General features: G+C 36.6%; 1 protein-coding gene across 2 annotated transcripts in view; it reads right to left on the reverse strand.

Annotated features, from left to right (window-relative positions):
* Nucleotides 1-14,415, reverse strand: part of GABPA (GA binding protein transcription factor alpha subunit) — a 44,610-nt gene that overhangs the window by 6,368 nt on the left and 23,827 nt on the right. For both annotated transcript variants that reach the window (XM_023509727.1, XM_003783899.3), the window contains exons 5-9: nt 13,684-13,929; nt 6,991-7,185; nt 1,764-1,817; nt 560-700; nt 122-314 (exon numbers count right to left, since the gene is read on the reverse strand). In XM_023509727.1, the coding sequence (XP_023365495.1) occupies nt 122-314; nt 560-700; nt 1,764-1,817; nt 6,991-7,185; nt 13,684-13,929 (829 nt within the window). The remainder of the gene's footprint in view (nt 1-121; nt 315-559; nt 701-1,763; nt 1,818-6,990; nt 7,186-13,683; nt 13,930-14,415) is intronic.

The following is a 14,415-nucleotide window of genomic DNA, read 5'->3' on the forward strand; positions in this document are numbered from 1 at the left end:
AAAGAAAGAAAATAATTTCATGAATAAATATTGTAATACCATTACATAACAATGTTTGCACCTAGAATAAGAAGTTATTTTTAAAGACTTTGTATTTGAAAAAAAAGTAATGAACACTTGCCTTAAAGCACGACTGAGTTTCTCATAGTTCATCGTAGGCTTATTTTTACGTTGTCCCCATTTTTGTGCAACCAGTTCAGGCTGATTTAGCTTAAACTCGCCTTCATCTCCAACCCAAGAAATACAGTCTCGAGCATCCTTGTCGGTAAGAAGTTCTAGCAAAAACTGCCATAGTTGGATTTGGCCATTGTTTCCTAAATTGACAGGAAGAATAAGAACTGGCTACAGTGTTATAAATTAACACAGGGAGGGCAAAGACAACACACAGGTCTCCTGGTTCAAATCTCAGCCATGGCCAAAAGAAATTTCCTTCCTTGTGGTCTAATACTTACACTGCCAGAGGAATAGTCTATATGCACTTTTTCATACTCTTTATTTCAGTGAAATAAAGTAGACCTAAATTGACAAATTTTATAAATACAACATAATGCAAAAATACCTGTCCTGTTCCCGGGTGAGCTTCTGTCTTCTCCTGAGATCCTTGGAGCTCTTTGTACTTTAGCTGCCTTTGCACTACTATTTATAACTTTTATGGTACTTGGTGTAGCAGACTGGACTGATGCTGGAATAATTTGCACAGCTGCAAAGACAGACAAGGAGAAAATTTTTTTTCTTCCAGTACAAGCAGTGGAAAAAAAAACAACACCAAAAAGATTAAATGCAATCAGTTTAACCAATACGCCTTTAATTACCCCACAGAAGGACGTCATTAGGATGGGTGTGGTGGCTCACGCCTATAATCCTAACATTTTGGGAGGCTGAGGTAAGAAGATTACCTTGGGGACAGGAGTTTGAGGAAAGGCCTCATTATAAAAAAGTCTTAGTCCACAATGGTTTTAAACAAAATCACAAAAATGATTACAGGATAAAGTACAATGTTTGCATTATGGTTTATGAATCATAACTTACTGAATAGGAGTTGGTATTCTTATTTTGAAATAACTTAATAGTGCATATGCAAGAGACAAGGGAATATTAAAAATCTTTTTAAAAACGGTTTATCAAACTTTGGAGAAAATGAGGACAAATGAAAGCTCACATGCCACTAGTGTTAAGAGTATAAGCTCATAACATCACTTTGAGAAAAATTGTGGCAATACCTAAGAGTAAAAGGTAGAAACCCTATGATACTAAAACCAGAGAATCTTACACATGTTCTCACAACTCATTCAATGATGTTCATAGCACTTTTACATACTTATACAGTGGTAAAAATGAATGAAATTGAGTTGTAAGTATCAACATCGGTAAGTTTCTAAATGTTTAACAAACAAGAAGTTATAAAGGAATATGTATGATATGTTATCATTCTATCCAAAATGTTTAAACATGTACAAAACAACGCTAGAAAGTATTTATGGTTACGTAGTTGGTAAAAATATAAAACACGCAAAGTAATGAATATCGACTTCAAGATAGCAATTTCTCTGGTCTGAGAGGAAAATAGGATCTACAACCGGTAAACCTAATACGTAAAGCTTTATATCTTATGGTGCAGACAGCCATTAATTTACACTTTCTTTATATATCTCAAATTCATCATAAAAATTTTTTTAAAGTTCTTTTCCTTTTTACTACCTTGCAGTATCAAATTAACATTTCTTATTGATAAATGGAAAAATATTAAGGGCACAAATACTCACGTTGATCAATTGTAACTATTTCATTCATCTGTTGTTCCTGGCTTGCCAATACATCTGAAAAACATCCAAATTTTTTTTTTTCCATTAACTAAGCCCCAATCTAGTAAAACTTCACTTAATAAACTTGATCCTTTTAAAAAGAACTTCACAAAAAAATAAATAAATAAAAATAAATAAATAAAAAGAACGTCACAATTAAAGCAAAAACCAAACAAATAGAAAAGCAAAATACTAATGAAACTTACTGGCATAAAAACCTAAAAAAATACTTGATATTGACTTTATATATAAGGAAAAGATCTCTTTTACAGAAAAGTAACATAGGGAAAGCTCTAATTTCTTTTTAGTATTTAGAAAAAGTTATTCAGAGAACCTGGTTTTCTGAATATAAATATCTGTATCTAAGACATTTATCTATATAAAACCATGTAAAAATATTAAAACTTTCCAGATTAGATCAAAGAAATATTATATCAAACAAATTATTTAGGTAAACATTCTCTACTAAAAAGGTCTACCTCCTACAATCTCTTAAAATACACATCTTTGAATAAAACAGCTTTAAAACTTTATAATGCTTCTACTTAAAGACAGCTGTATTTTCAATAAAATTGTACCAGTTCCAAATGTTATAATTAAACTTGGTAATTTAACATGTCTACAAATACAGCTCTCAACATAAAGATTTTATTATAAAAGGTCTTAACATAAGCCTTTAAAGCAGTAATTTTCACCAGTGTGCCCTGAAAAGATCTTAAAGGTGCTGTGAACATTTTTAAAGATAGGCCAGGCGTTGTGGCTCACACCTGTATCTTAGCACTTTGGGAAGCTGAGGAGGGTAGATTGATTGAGCTCAGGAGTTTCAGACCAGACTGAGCAAGTGAGATCCTATCTCTAAAAATAGCCAGGCGTTGTGGCAGCGCCAATAGTCCCAGCTACTTGGGAGGCTGAGGCAAGAGGATCACTTGAGCCCAAGAGTTTGAAGTTGCTGTGAGGGATGATGCCATGAGAGTGACAAAATAAGACTGTCCCAAAGGAAAAAAAAAACTTTCTTTAAAGGTCATTATTTTCAGAAGAAATTCAAAGCACAATATATATATTTTTTTATTTTTTTAAATCAACATAATTGAAGTGTGCTATGGAAGTGTAACTATAGGTTCAAATGTGCTGTGAGATGAAAAAGGTTGAAAAACACTGCTTTATATAGTTCCTGCTTAAATGTTATTCTTCACCCCTCAAACAAGAACTGCACAACCCAGTGTCTATTACTTCAGCCTACTTTACGTCTCATAAACTATATCCTTTTCCCTTGAAATTGGAATTGTAACCTCCAGCAATCATTCTGGGTACTGAATGAGTCCTAGGGCCCGGGCCTCAAAAGAGATTCTAATAAAGATCCCTTGTCAGCATCCAGTTGTAGACACACAGAGTTAAAAAAGCCTGAGGAAGTAAAAAGAGGTCTGATGGGATCTTTCTTGGGTGCTCCAGAGTTTGGGGGCTTATAGAGGAATATCCTTAGAGAGACCTGGGTTCAGGTCTTAGCTCTATGATTATTCAACCTCTCTGAACATTAATTTAAACATTAATTTCTCCCTGTTTATATGAGATACCTAGACCTACTACTTCATTAGATTGTTGTAAAGATTAAAGAAAAATGTCTTTAAGAAGTACAGTGCGTGAAACAGTCAATTTTTCTATAAACTGAAGATGTTACTATTTTACTCAGACTCTTCTAACACTGCGCCTCTCTTGGAATAAAACAGAAAACAAAACCCACAATCCACAACTTTAATTATGGTAGATTCTCCTCAGAGTCAAGGTGCTATTGAATGGAAACTGTTCCATTTGTGACTAAATGAACAGAAGTGCCCCAGCTGCAAAAGAGAGCATCACCATCACACAGCACAGGCCTGGCTGTTTCCTGGGAACTCTCACAAACACAGAAGGAGAAGGATTCTTGAAAGCTTGGTCCAAGACCATATGGGCACTCTGGATATCATATTCCTCCTGCTGCCCCCCCCCCCCCCCCGCAATCCTTGCCAGGCACAAAGAATACAGATCAAAGAGGCAAAGCCTTGGGGCACCTGAAGTCATTTTATGAAGAAACATCAGACATTAAAGGTATAAAGCAATTCCTTTTCCTAAAGAAAACCCTTGACAAACTCAGACCTTTCTTTGACTCCAGTGACAGAAAACAGATATCCGTAGCAAGAAGTACACCACATAACTGGCAGTACTGGAACATTTTATGATTGTCTCTTCATGTATAATAAATAGCATACACAGTTGAGTTTCAAGGGGAACTATGGACAGGTGGGGACTTGGGGGGATAACCCAACACAAACATCTGAAGGAGGAGCTCTGCCTCTTCAGTACTGCTTCTTCTTGGATCAATGAGGATGAGCAGATAACAGTTGCTAGGTCAGTAACAGTTCTGCCCCAAGACCAGTACATTTCAGAGATATGCTGGAAACCTCCCTACAGAAGGAACCAGAGCTGGACTGTACTCAAAGGACCCTGTTCTGAGAAGTGAGACTTCTGAATTATAGAAAATCTGCCAGAAATAGCTTGATACATTATCTTGCCACTCCCCACATTCTGAACTAAGCATTAAATTCTCAAATCAGATGGAATTTCCCTGCCCGAGCACAGCAAAGAATCATAATTGGACTAGCAAGGAATTCCAAGAGACACTCCTCTAGGCTGTGGGGCTCTACTGCTTTTAAAAACAAAGCAACAGTTTCAGAACAGAACTCTTCTGCAAAGACTGATTCTACTGCACAGAAAGGGAAAAATACACAAGACTGCTTTGTTTTCTGTACTAAGAAAAGTCTATAAATGAGCTTTGAAGTTTGAGAAACAATGAATTTGGGAAAAGCTGTGAATCTAGAAAAAACTACAGTCCAAGCACTATCCTTGTTATACTGAGAATTCCTATAAGAAAAAATTTCAATAAACACAACTCATGCTAAGAACTTGAAACAATTCAAAATTTACCTTACTAAACTGAAAAACTCTTCAGAGAAGAAAATCTATGAAACCAAGGACAAACCAGGACACTCATCTATCTAATGAGAACTGAAACTGCAAATGCAACGAATGGATTACAGTCTTCAAGTGTCACAGACAATTTTAAAAATATTTGTTTAAGAGAATCTATACCTGGGTAAAACTATAGACATAAAGAATGAAAAGGGGTGGCGCCTGTGGCTCAAAGGAGTAGGGCACTGGCCCTGTATGCCAGAGGTGGTGGGTTCAAACCCAGGCCTGGCCAAAAATTGCAAAAAAAAAAAAAAAAAGAATGAAAAGCCTCTCTCCAGAGCCTGTTTCTTGTTCAACAGCAGAGCAGGTATCTTGGATAAAAACTGTAAGCATTAAATGACTATTTTCTACTTTTCTCAGTGCTACCTCTGAGCATAGAAGTGCACTTGAATTTTGAGGAGTAAAATAGAGTTAATGCAAACTATAGGAAATATTTTTCAGTTAGTTATTTGTTCGCATATAGATCATATATGGGAAAACTGAGGGACAATAAATAATAAAAGGAGCCTGGAGATCCAGCTTATTAGGAAACCAGAGTTCTCCCCTTGTTGGGTACATGGTATAGGAAAATGCTACTGGTTATATTTTTATCCACAACTGTTTAAAAAGCATTATCAGAGTTTGTCCTACTCATGTATTCTGAAAAATACATGGGTCTGGCTAGCATTTCTGACATACAAAACTATTAGGGAATGGGTTGCTGTTGCAGTGTTTTAATAGATGCCTTAATAGTCACTGAAATAATTTGCATTTATTTGAGTTCTTCTTTCTTGGATATTAAGCAGTTTCTAATTTCTTTACATATAAGGTCTGATAATTGAATTTGTAGAAAAAGTACTACATACCTCACTGCTGAATATCACTGCTGAATATGCCTACTGTCACCTTTGAAGTACTCCTGTTGGGAAGCTATCCTCCAACGCCAGTGCCTAATACATATTTCAAAATAATTTTGGGATTCTTTTTCTGGAATGACCATCAGAGCTAGTATCGTATGGCACACAAAACATACTATAATAAATGCCACTCAGCAAGATACTACCACATGTCAACATCACATAGCTGTGAGACACCAATATACCAAGATTATGAAACTTTACTGAATTGTTTGTACAGTGCTGCCAATGTAAGCCCATGGTGGCAAGTTCGTGAATACAACTGTCAGAACTCATACAAGGACAAGTCTGATGGCAATTCTAGAAAGAGTTCCAAAATTGCTTGGTAACTAGGTGCACTCTGAGAGACTGAGGTGGAAGCATCACTTCAGCCTAGGAGTTCGAGACTAGCTAAGCAAGAAGCTAACAATAGAAAAATCAGCCAGGTGTGGTGGTAGGCACCTCTAGTCCTGGCTTCTTGGGAGGCCAAGGAAGGAGAATCACTTAAACCCAAGAGTTAGAGATTGCTGTGAGCTAGGATGATGACAGTTTACTCTAACCTGGGCAACAGAATGCCTAAAAAAACCAGAATTGCTATGAAGGGTGGACTAGGCGCTGGCATCAGTGCATAGCTTTCCAAGGGGAGTATATCAAATACGACCATAGTGATACTCAGCAACGAGGTATGCAGCACTTTTTCTAGGATGAGTTGATGAACTTGTCAGACCTTATAGTTAATTATAATATCATTTATGCAGCCACAAGTTATCAGTGGAAACACTTTTAAATAGCAGCTTCCAATTTAAAATGGTAGTTGAACAATTACACTTCTTGCTATCTTAAGACCCTATTCAATAAAATTTTAGAAGATCTCATTAATAATAAAGACAATGGAAGGGAAGCCACCTGTGAATAAGTGATACTACATTTCTAGAAGATGAGCAATAAATGGAAGAACTGACTGATGAAACAGAAATCAACAACTAGAATATATAAAAAGGGCCAAATGTAGGGCACATTTGATTTAACAACTTGGACTCTAACATTGGCCTGGGCTGGATCCTAGCTTTGCTTCTCTCAAGGCCTGTAACTTTGCAGGTCTCTTACAGCCTCACTTTCCCATTTAAAAAATAAATAATGATCTGTGGCATTACTATAGGAATTAAACAAGCACAGCCTTATACAGTTAATTATTACTGATTAATAATTATTTGATTATTAGTAATGAATAACTAAGATAAAATAGTTTACAAAGAAATAAAATTAAGCTTAAGTTAGAATGTAAATTAATAATAACTCCAATTTTATACATTTTCGAAGAAGCTCCAGATGACTCCAGAGAATTTCTCCTCGAGGGACCCGCTGAAAAAAATCTTCTTGGCTGAGACTGCATAATTCTCTTCCAGAAATGTTGAGTGTGGTGAGGTCTATATCAGTCATGCTGAATTCCTTCATTACCCAAACCACCCAATGCAGGACTTGGTCTGTGGACCACTGTATGGGATCTAGAAAGAAAAATACTATCTTTAGCTTAAATATTACATGAATTTACAGTTAACTTGTCAACATACACCTTAGACATCATATGAATTTATAGTTAACTTGTCAATATGAATAATACACACAAATTTTTTCCCCAAGTAAACTCATGAAGTTAAAAAGATTTTTATGCTATATTTTTTCCTTAGCTCCTTTTCAATGTCTTAATCTATATAAATTTCTAATGGAGTCACCTAGTTCTAGTTGAATTAGTCTGGAGTTTTAGCAAGAAAAACAAAATGCAAAATTGCCCTCCAGTGAACCAAATGAAAAAAACAAATATCTGATTATTTTCTGGAGAGAACAAAGTAAACCATCCACGTTTTAAAAGTTATTTTGAAGCTATACTGAAAAAAATTATAAAGGAATTCTAGGGGCTAGCCTTTTTCTCCAAAATGTGAACAATGTAGTCTTTCCTCCACTTTCTTTTCAGCAAAAAGCTCATTGATCTTGCATCTATCCTTGTGGTGTAACTTCTAATAAACAAACATGCTAATTGCCTATTTATGCCTAATCAGGTGTCCCCATATAAGACATTAAGGTCTTAAACACAAGAACTGTGTCTTACAAAACATTCTATCTTCAAAATGTACCACAGTGCTTTGCACACACATTTGTTGAATCTGTAAAAAGCATATCTAAATACTTTCCTTTTTCCTATCATTTTTTACTATCTAATTGAATTCACAAATGAAAGATAGCCAACATGTATAAATATTGTATCATTATAACACTAGAGAAATTAATTTTGGTAATAGTATTCTTACTTTTTTTTTTTTCTTCAGTTTTTAACCAGGATTGGGTTTGAACCCACCACCTGTGGCATATGGGGCCAGTGCCCTACTCCTTTGAGCCACAGGTGACACCCAATAGTATTCTTACTTTAAGGAGATGATCTATACAAATAGTATAGTATTAGTTACATACCCAATAAATGAATGCTATTCAATAAAAATATAAGTACAAAAAAATACCAAACAGGTACTTATCAAGGGCCAATTTTCAGTGAAAATGCATGTAGGATTGACAACCACAGGATCTTTTTAAAAATTTTTCCCCGAAGAACTTAAGGGAGAAGGATTCTAGGAAGGTGGTGGTAAAGTTTTTAAATTTCTGTGAACATACACATAAAAACAAAAAAAGCAACTAGTAAGTAAAACCAAGAACTCATAGAAGTTCACATACAATGAAACAGATGACAAGACATCCTTACGGGCCCCAAATGTACATGAGTAAAGAAAAACAGTAGCTATAAGACTTCTGTGGTTTTAGCATCCTTACAGGAGAAGGCACAGGGACACTCTGAGCACAAGCAAATCTGAATAAAGCCAAGAAGCATGTGCTTAAAGCCCAACAGGGCAAGGTGAAAGCAACAGCTAAAAAGTAAGTGTGCCTAACCCAACAGCAGCTGAGTAAAAGGGTCCACGGTAAGGCCTAAAGGGCTGCCGCAATATACCACAGCCCCTGGGAGCTTTCCAAACTGAGCCACAATCACTGCAGGAGACGGGGGCCCACAGTAAGGAGGAACTGGCAGAAGTAGAATCAAAGTGAGCAGCCCAGGGACACTATGGAAAAGCAAAGAGAAGGCCCCCAGAAAAGTCGAGTAAGGGCACAGACAGGAACTGAGAAAATAACTGCCCTATTTATTGGTACTACTTGAAAACAACAGAAGAGGGTGTTCTATCAAGTTATAAAAGCTGAACCACAAATCCCTTTAAAAGTCTAAGAAAGCTAACTTTACATAAAAATAAACAGAAGCATCAAGATCAAAAAGTCAAGGAAAAATATAATTAGCTTGATTTATCTTCTCAAATAATATCAGGCCTTCTGGCTTAACATAACTAATTGGCTGTATATGTTCTTCCCTTTTCTCTAAGACCCTAGTAAAATAATAGTAATTTTTAAAAGATGTAAATTCATAGGGACATGGATAAAAAGTGACAGACGTGGAGGAGAGATTTCAACTAATATTTTCGAGATAATAAGCAGGGTGGCAATCTATCAGAGTAACGGAAACTATGACCTAAAATGTCTGCCAAGGAGGACACCAGGAGAGAATTCCTGTCTGCACAACCCTTTACTTGCTCGGGTCATGATGGTTCCAGGTAGCAGGACAGGTTTAAAGCTAAAAATGAGGAGATTAATTTATCAAGTATATATGGTGTGGTCAGATTGCTCCTTCATTCCTGGGAGCCAGTTAAGTGGGAGCATCCCACACATGGACACCAGGAACTTTACATGGAGATATGAAGCAAACACTTGAGAACACTTCCCAGTAATAAAGGTCTACAAAGTAAAGACTGAGACTCTCTCCACCTCTTCCTGTCCCAACTTCCTACCCACTTCCAGAATGCAGCCTTCACATTCACATCAATCCCAAAAGCTCACCCCAATCTTCTACTCCTGACAGATGCCTAGCCAATTCTCCAGAGAAGGTAAAATAACACAACAAAGAGATCTACTCATACTGAAACATTTGAAAATTTTTTAATGAAATGGCCAATACCTCATTTTACAATTTCTTTGGAACTTCAAACTAATTAGCTTTGAAGTGATTCACTCTTAAATGTGAACAGATGGGCAAGAATAACCAGATATTTGTGAGACTAAAAACAAACCACTAAAAACACAAAATAAACCCCCAAAAACCAGAATCCAGAAGCAGCAGAAATAGTGCAGTAACAAAGTTTTAAGTTTTAAAAAGACCATTATCATAAACATAGAGAGGTAAGAAAGAGCACAGTACTTATGATATAAACCAGAATGCAAAGGAAAGGAAGCCACTACAGCATTTTGCCAGGTATAAGGCACACTTTTTCACTAACATTATTAATGGAAAAATAAGGACATGCATTATACATAGATAGTACAACATGGGAGATGGGGAATCTAGTGGGCCTCCTGGGGCCACTGTGCCCTCCTGCCTGCTATACAGGGTTCTAGTCTGGGAGGATTCAGAATCCAATGAGAACAGGAAGGAGCAGCTCCACTAGGTGCCATAATCAGGAGAGGAAGCTGTGGTAGGGCTGGAGAGATGGGCTATGCAAAGGGGACAAGAAGCCCCAACATAAACTCCAGGGACCCACCTAGTTGCCCAGGGGCTGAGTAGTCTACAAAGCTCCCACCCGACTGGCACAGGCACGGCCATCTTGGCCATGGCCGACAGTGTGGCCGGGAGGAAAGAGTGAAGGGCAGCCTTCACGGAAAGGGGAGCTTCAGGAGGGTGGTATGACCTGTACATTTATCAGGGGAGTTTTGTCCAAACCAGATGTGTCTCTCTGGTTAAGAACAGGCCACATTCTCAAGGGGCATTTTCTTGAAATTTTCAGGCATTTTCCCAAAAATGTGGGTGTGCATGATACACAGCAAAATATAGTATGTCAAAGAGACACCTGCAATTTTATGTTTATTGTAGTATTCACAATTGCAAAGATATGGAATCTATCTAAGCATCCATCAACTGAGAAGTGGATAAAGAAAATGCAGTATAGGCAGTCCTCAGCTTACAAATGAGACAGGTTCTGTAGGTTTGTTTTTAAGCTGAATTTGCATGTAAGTCAGCACATTTCCCTATTACCTATAATAGCCTCTGTTCATAAGTGAGTTACACATAAGTTGGATGTTTGTAACTTGGGGACTGCTTATATAATATGCACCAATGGAATACTACTCAGCCACAAAAATGAATAAAATAATGTCTTTTGCAGCAATTTGGATGGAATTGGAGACCATGGTCCTATGTAAAGTAATATAAGAATAAAAAACCAAACACTGTATTAAGCAGGAACTAAAATATAGCTATGTGGAGCATATCAAGTAGTACAATGGACTACTGATATGGGAATACTGTATAAAGACTCTGAAGGGGTGAGGGTGGGAGGAGTAAGGGACGTAAACTACGTATCAGGTGTAATGTATTCTATTCAGGTGACAGGCACACTAAAATCCCAGACCTGCCACTATACAATTCATCCATGTAACTAAAAACCATGTGTACTCCTAAATCTATCAAAAGAAAAAACAAAAATCTTTCAGTGAAAGATTAATTGAAGGAAATAATAAGCATTACCAATACTAAAATAATTGCAATACATAAAAAGCTGTTCTGAAGACAAGAACAAACAGAGCCACAGGAAAGAATACAGAGGTTGAAAACATGCTCATGTATATAGACAGACTGTAATGAGATAACCAGCATTAATAGTATTGAATATATAGACTGCAGGAGTCACCTCCATCCATGGGAAAAGGGTTGGTAACACGGAATAGGATAAATGGAGTTCTTTACATAATATACCTGAATAAATTCAATACTGATTATACACTAAGAAACACCAATGGAATCTTACACAAATGAAAAAAAAAAAGAATGCTATGGAAAGGAATAAATAAAAATAAAGAGCCCTTCCAAATTAAAATTAAAAATCAGATGACTTATATACTATTAATATAAAGATAAGAAAATCTGGCAGAAGTTAGTTCAAAAAGACATAAAGTGATGATAAATGGGAAAGATAAGACACACAACATCAGCTGAGGAGATTCAACAGAAATTCCAGAAAGAAGAACACAGAAACATAAGACAATTATCAAAATAATTCAAGAAAAATGTCCCAAACTGAAGACTATATTATCTAGATCAGCACTATCCAATAGAAATATATATAATACAGATTATTACATAGTTCTAAATTTTCTAACAGCTACATTAAAATAGTAGGTTAAATTCATCTTAATAGTACATTTCATTTAACTTAATACATCCAAATGGTATTTCAACATATTAATATATAAAAATTAAAATATTGGGTATTTTACACTTATACTACATCTCAATTCTGACCAGGCATATTTCAAGTGCTCACATGTAATTAGTAGCTAACTTACTGAATAGTGCAGGAACAGAGTGAAATTCTGCACTATAAACCATGAATCTACAATGAATGAAAAAAATCCACAATGTCACTAAACCAAGATAAAGATCAAAAGAGAAGATCATAAAAGCTTCTAGAAAGAAAAATTTTAAAAAACAGGATAAATAGTAGCTAGAACCAGAAGGCCCCGGAACATCTCACACTATAACATAATGGAAAATAACATAGAAAAAGTTGTTTTTGATACAGAATCTCACTCTACTGCCCCAGGCTGGAGTCTCCTGGGGTGAGCCTAGCTCACAGTAACCCCGAACTCTTGGGTTCAAGTGACCCTCCTGCCTCAGTTCTCCAGTACAGCTGGGACTACAGGCACCTACCACAACACTCGGCTAATTTTTCCTATTTTTAGTACAGATGGGTCTCATCCTTGCTCAGGCCAGTCTGGAACTACTGAGCTCACGCGACTCACCTGCCTAAGCCTCCTAGAGCGCTAGGGTTACAGAAGGCGTAGCACCTTGCCTGAGACAGCAAAATTCTGAGGAAAATAAATTTTTAACCTTAATATTCTATACTTGAACTATCAGACAGCAGAATAAAGACAATTTTCAGATACATAAAGCTCAAAAGAAGAAAAAAAATTTTTCTCAGGTATCCTTTCTAGACAACCTATAGGGCCCTAGGCCACTATGATCCCTTTGAGACTGACAGCATGCTTCTTCTATACCAAAGGTTCTCAACCTGGGGGTCATGACCCCTTTGGGGGTCTCTTGCATATCACATATTTACATTATGATTCATAACAGCAGCAAAATTACAGTTATGAAGTAGCAACGAAAATAATTTTACAGCTGGGGGTCACCGCTACATAAGGAACTGTATTAAAGGGTCATGGCATTAGGAAGGTTGAGAATCACTGTTCTGTATGAATTATTGACAGCTTAAAAACATGTTACCTTTTATGTCAATTATTTCTTTTCATTCATCCTCTCTCTTCAACTATATTGTGAACACCTTAAAATGGATTTTAAAAAAATATCTTTCTATTTCCAGCACTTGGGATAGTAACTATCCATCACATGGACTTAAATGTGTATGTTACAGTTGAGGGGGAGGAGAAGAAGAGAGAAAGAGATAAAGAAAATTAACATTCTTCCTAAAAATTCTATATTTAACATAGATTATAGGCCAGGCATGGTGGTTCGTGCCTATAACCCTATAACATTCTGGGATGCTGAGGCAGGAGGACTGATTGAGCCTAGGAGTTCAAGATCAGCCTCAGCAAACTGAGGCTCTACTAAAAATAGAAAAAATTAGCTGGACAAGGTGGCACACACCTGTAATTCTAGCCATTTAGGAGGCTGAGGCAAGAGGATTGCTTGAGCCCAGGAGTTTGGGCCCAGGTTGCTGTGAGCTAGGCTGAGGCCACTCCACTTTAACCTGGCAACAGAGTGAGACTGTCTCAAAAAATACAGAAATTAATTAAAAAATGAAATAAATTAAATAGACTATAACTTTCTCAACCTAGTGTTTGCTGTCTACTAAGCTTAATTCTTATTATTCTACCTAACAAATAATTACGTATTTTATTACCATAGGGTATCCCAAGGCGCTCTTGCTCTTTCCTATAACCTTCTAGTGCAGCAGCCCATCTTGTCACTTGTTCTGAAGTTTCATCTGAAATGGTTGTGATGTGTTTTGTCCCATCAAGAGTTATGACTTGAGCCTCCTCAACGAGATGTGCTTCTGATTCAGCATGGTGAGCATCTGGATCAATCACTACTTCAACGGTGTCCGCAGGTTTAACAATTTCAAGGATGTTTAGCTTTGGCTCGATTCCTTAACAGTGGATTAAAAAAATAATAATATCTGTATTTATACACACACATATGTCCACATATATAAAAATCTAAATGAAAACACAAAAATTATGAAAAGAAAATTTTACTTTAGTTTGTATGTTCCCAAATGATAGAGAAAAACTACCTCGTAAGTATTTTTAGCAATATGTATAGAGAATTTAACCGCTCTCTAATTAATAATTAAACACCACAATAGAACTTTTGTAAGAATAGTATTGTGTCAATATCTATTTTCTAATTTTGATAACTATACTGTGATCAGATAAAAAAAAATCCTCATTTTTGGCTCGGCACCTGTGGCTCAAACGTCTAAGGTGCCAGCCATATACACCTAAGGTGGTGGGTTCGAATCCAGCCTGGGCCTGCCAAACAACAATAATGGCTGCAACCAAAAAATAGCTGGGCATTGTGGCGGGCGCCTGTGGTCCCAGCTACTTGGGAGGCTGAGGCAGGAGACTTGCTT

The sequence above is a fragment of the Otolemur garnettii genome, unplaced genomic scaffold, assembly GCF_000181295.1.
Source record: "Otolemur garnettii isolate 467f Iridium unplaced genomic scaffold, OtoGar3 scaffold00009, whole genome shotgun sequence".
NCBI classification, from domain to species: domain Eukaryota; kingdom Metazoa; phylum Chordata; class Mammalia; order Primates; family Galagidae; genus Otolemur; species Otolemur garnettii.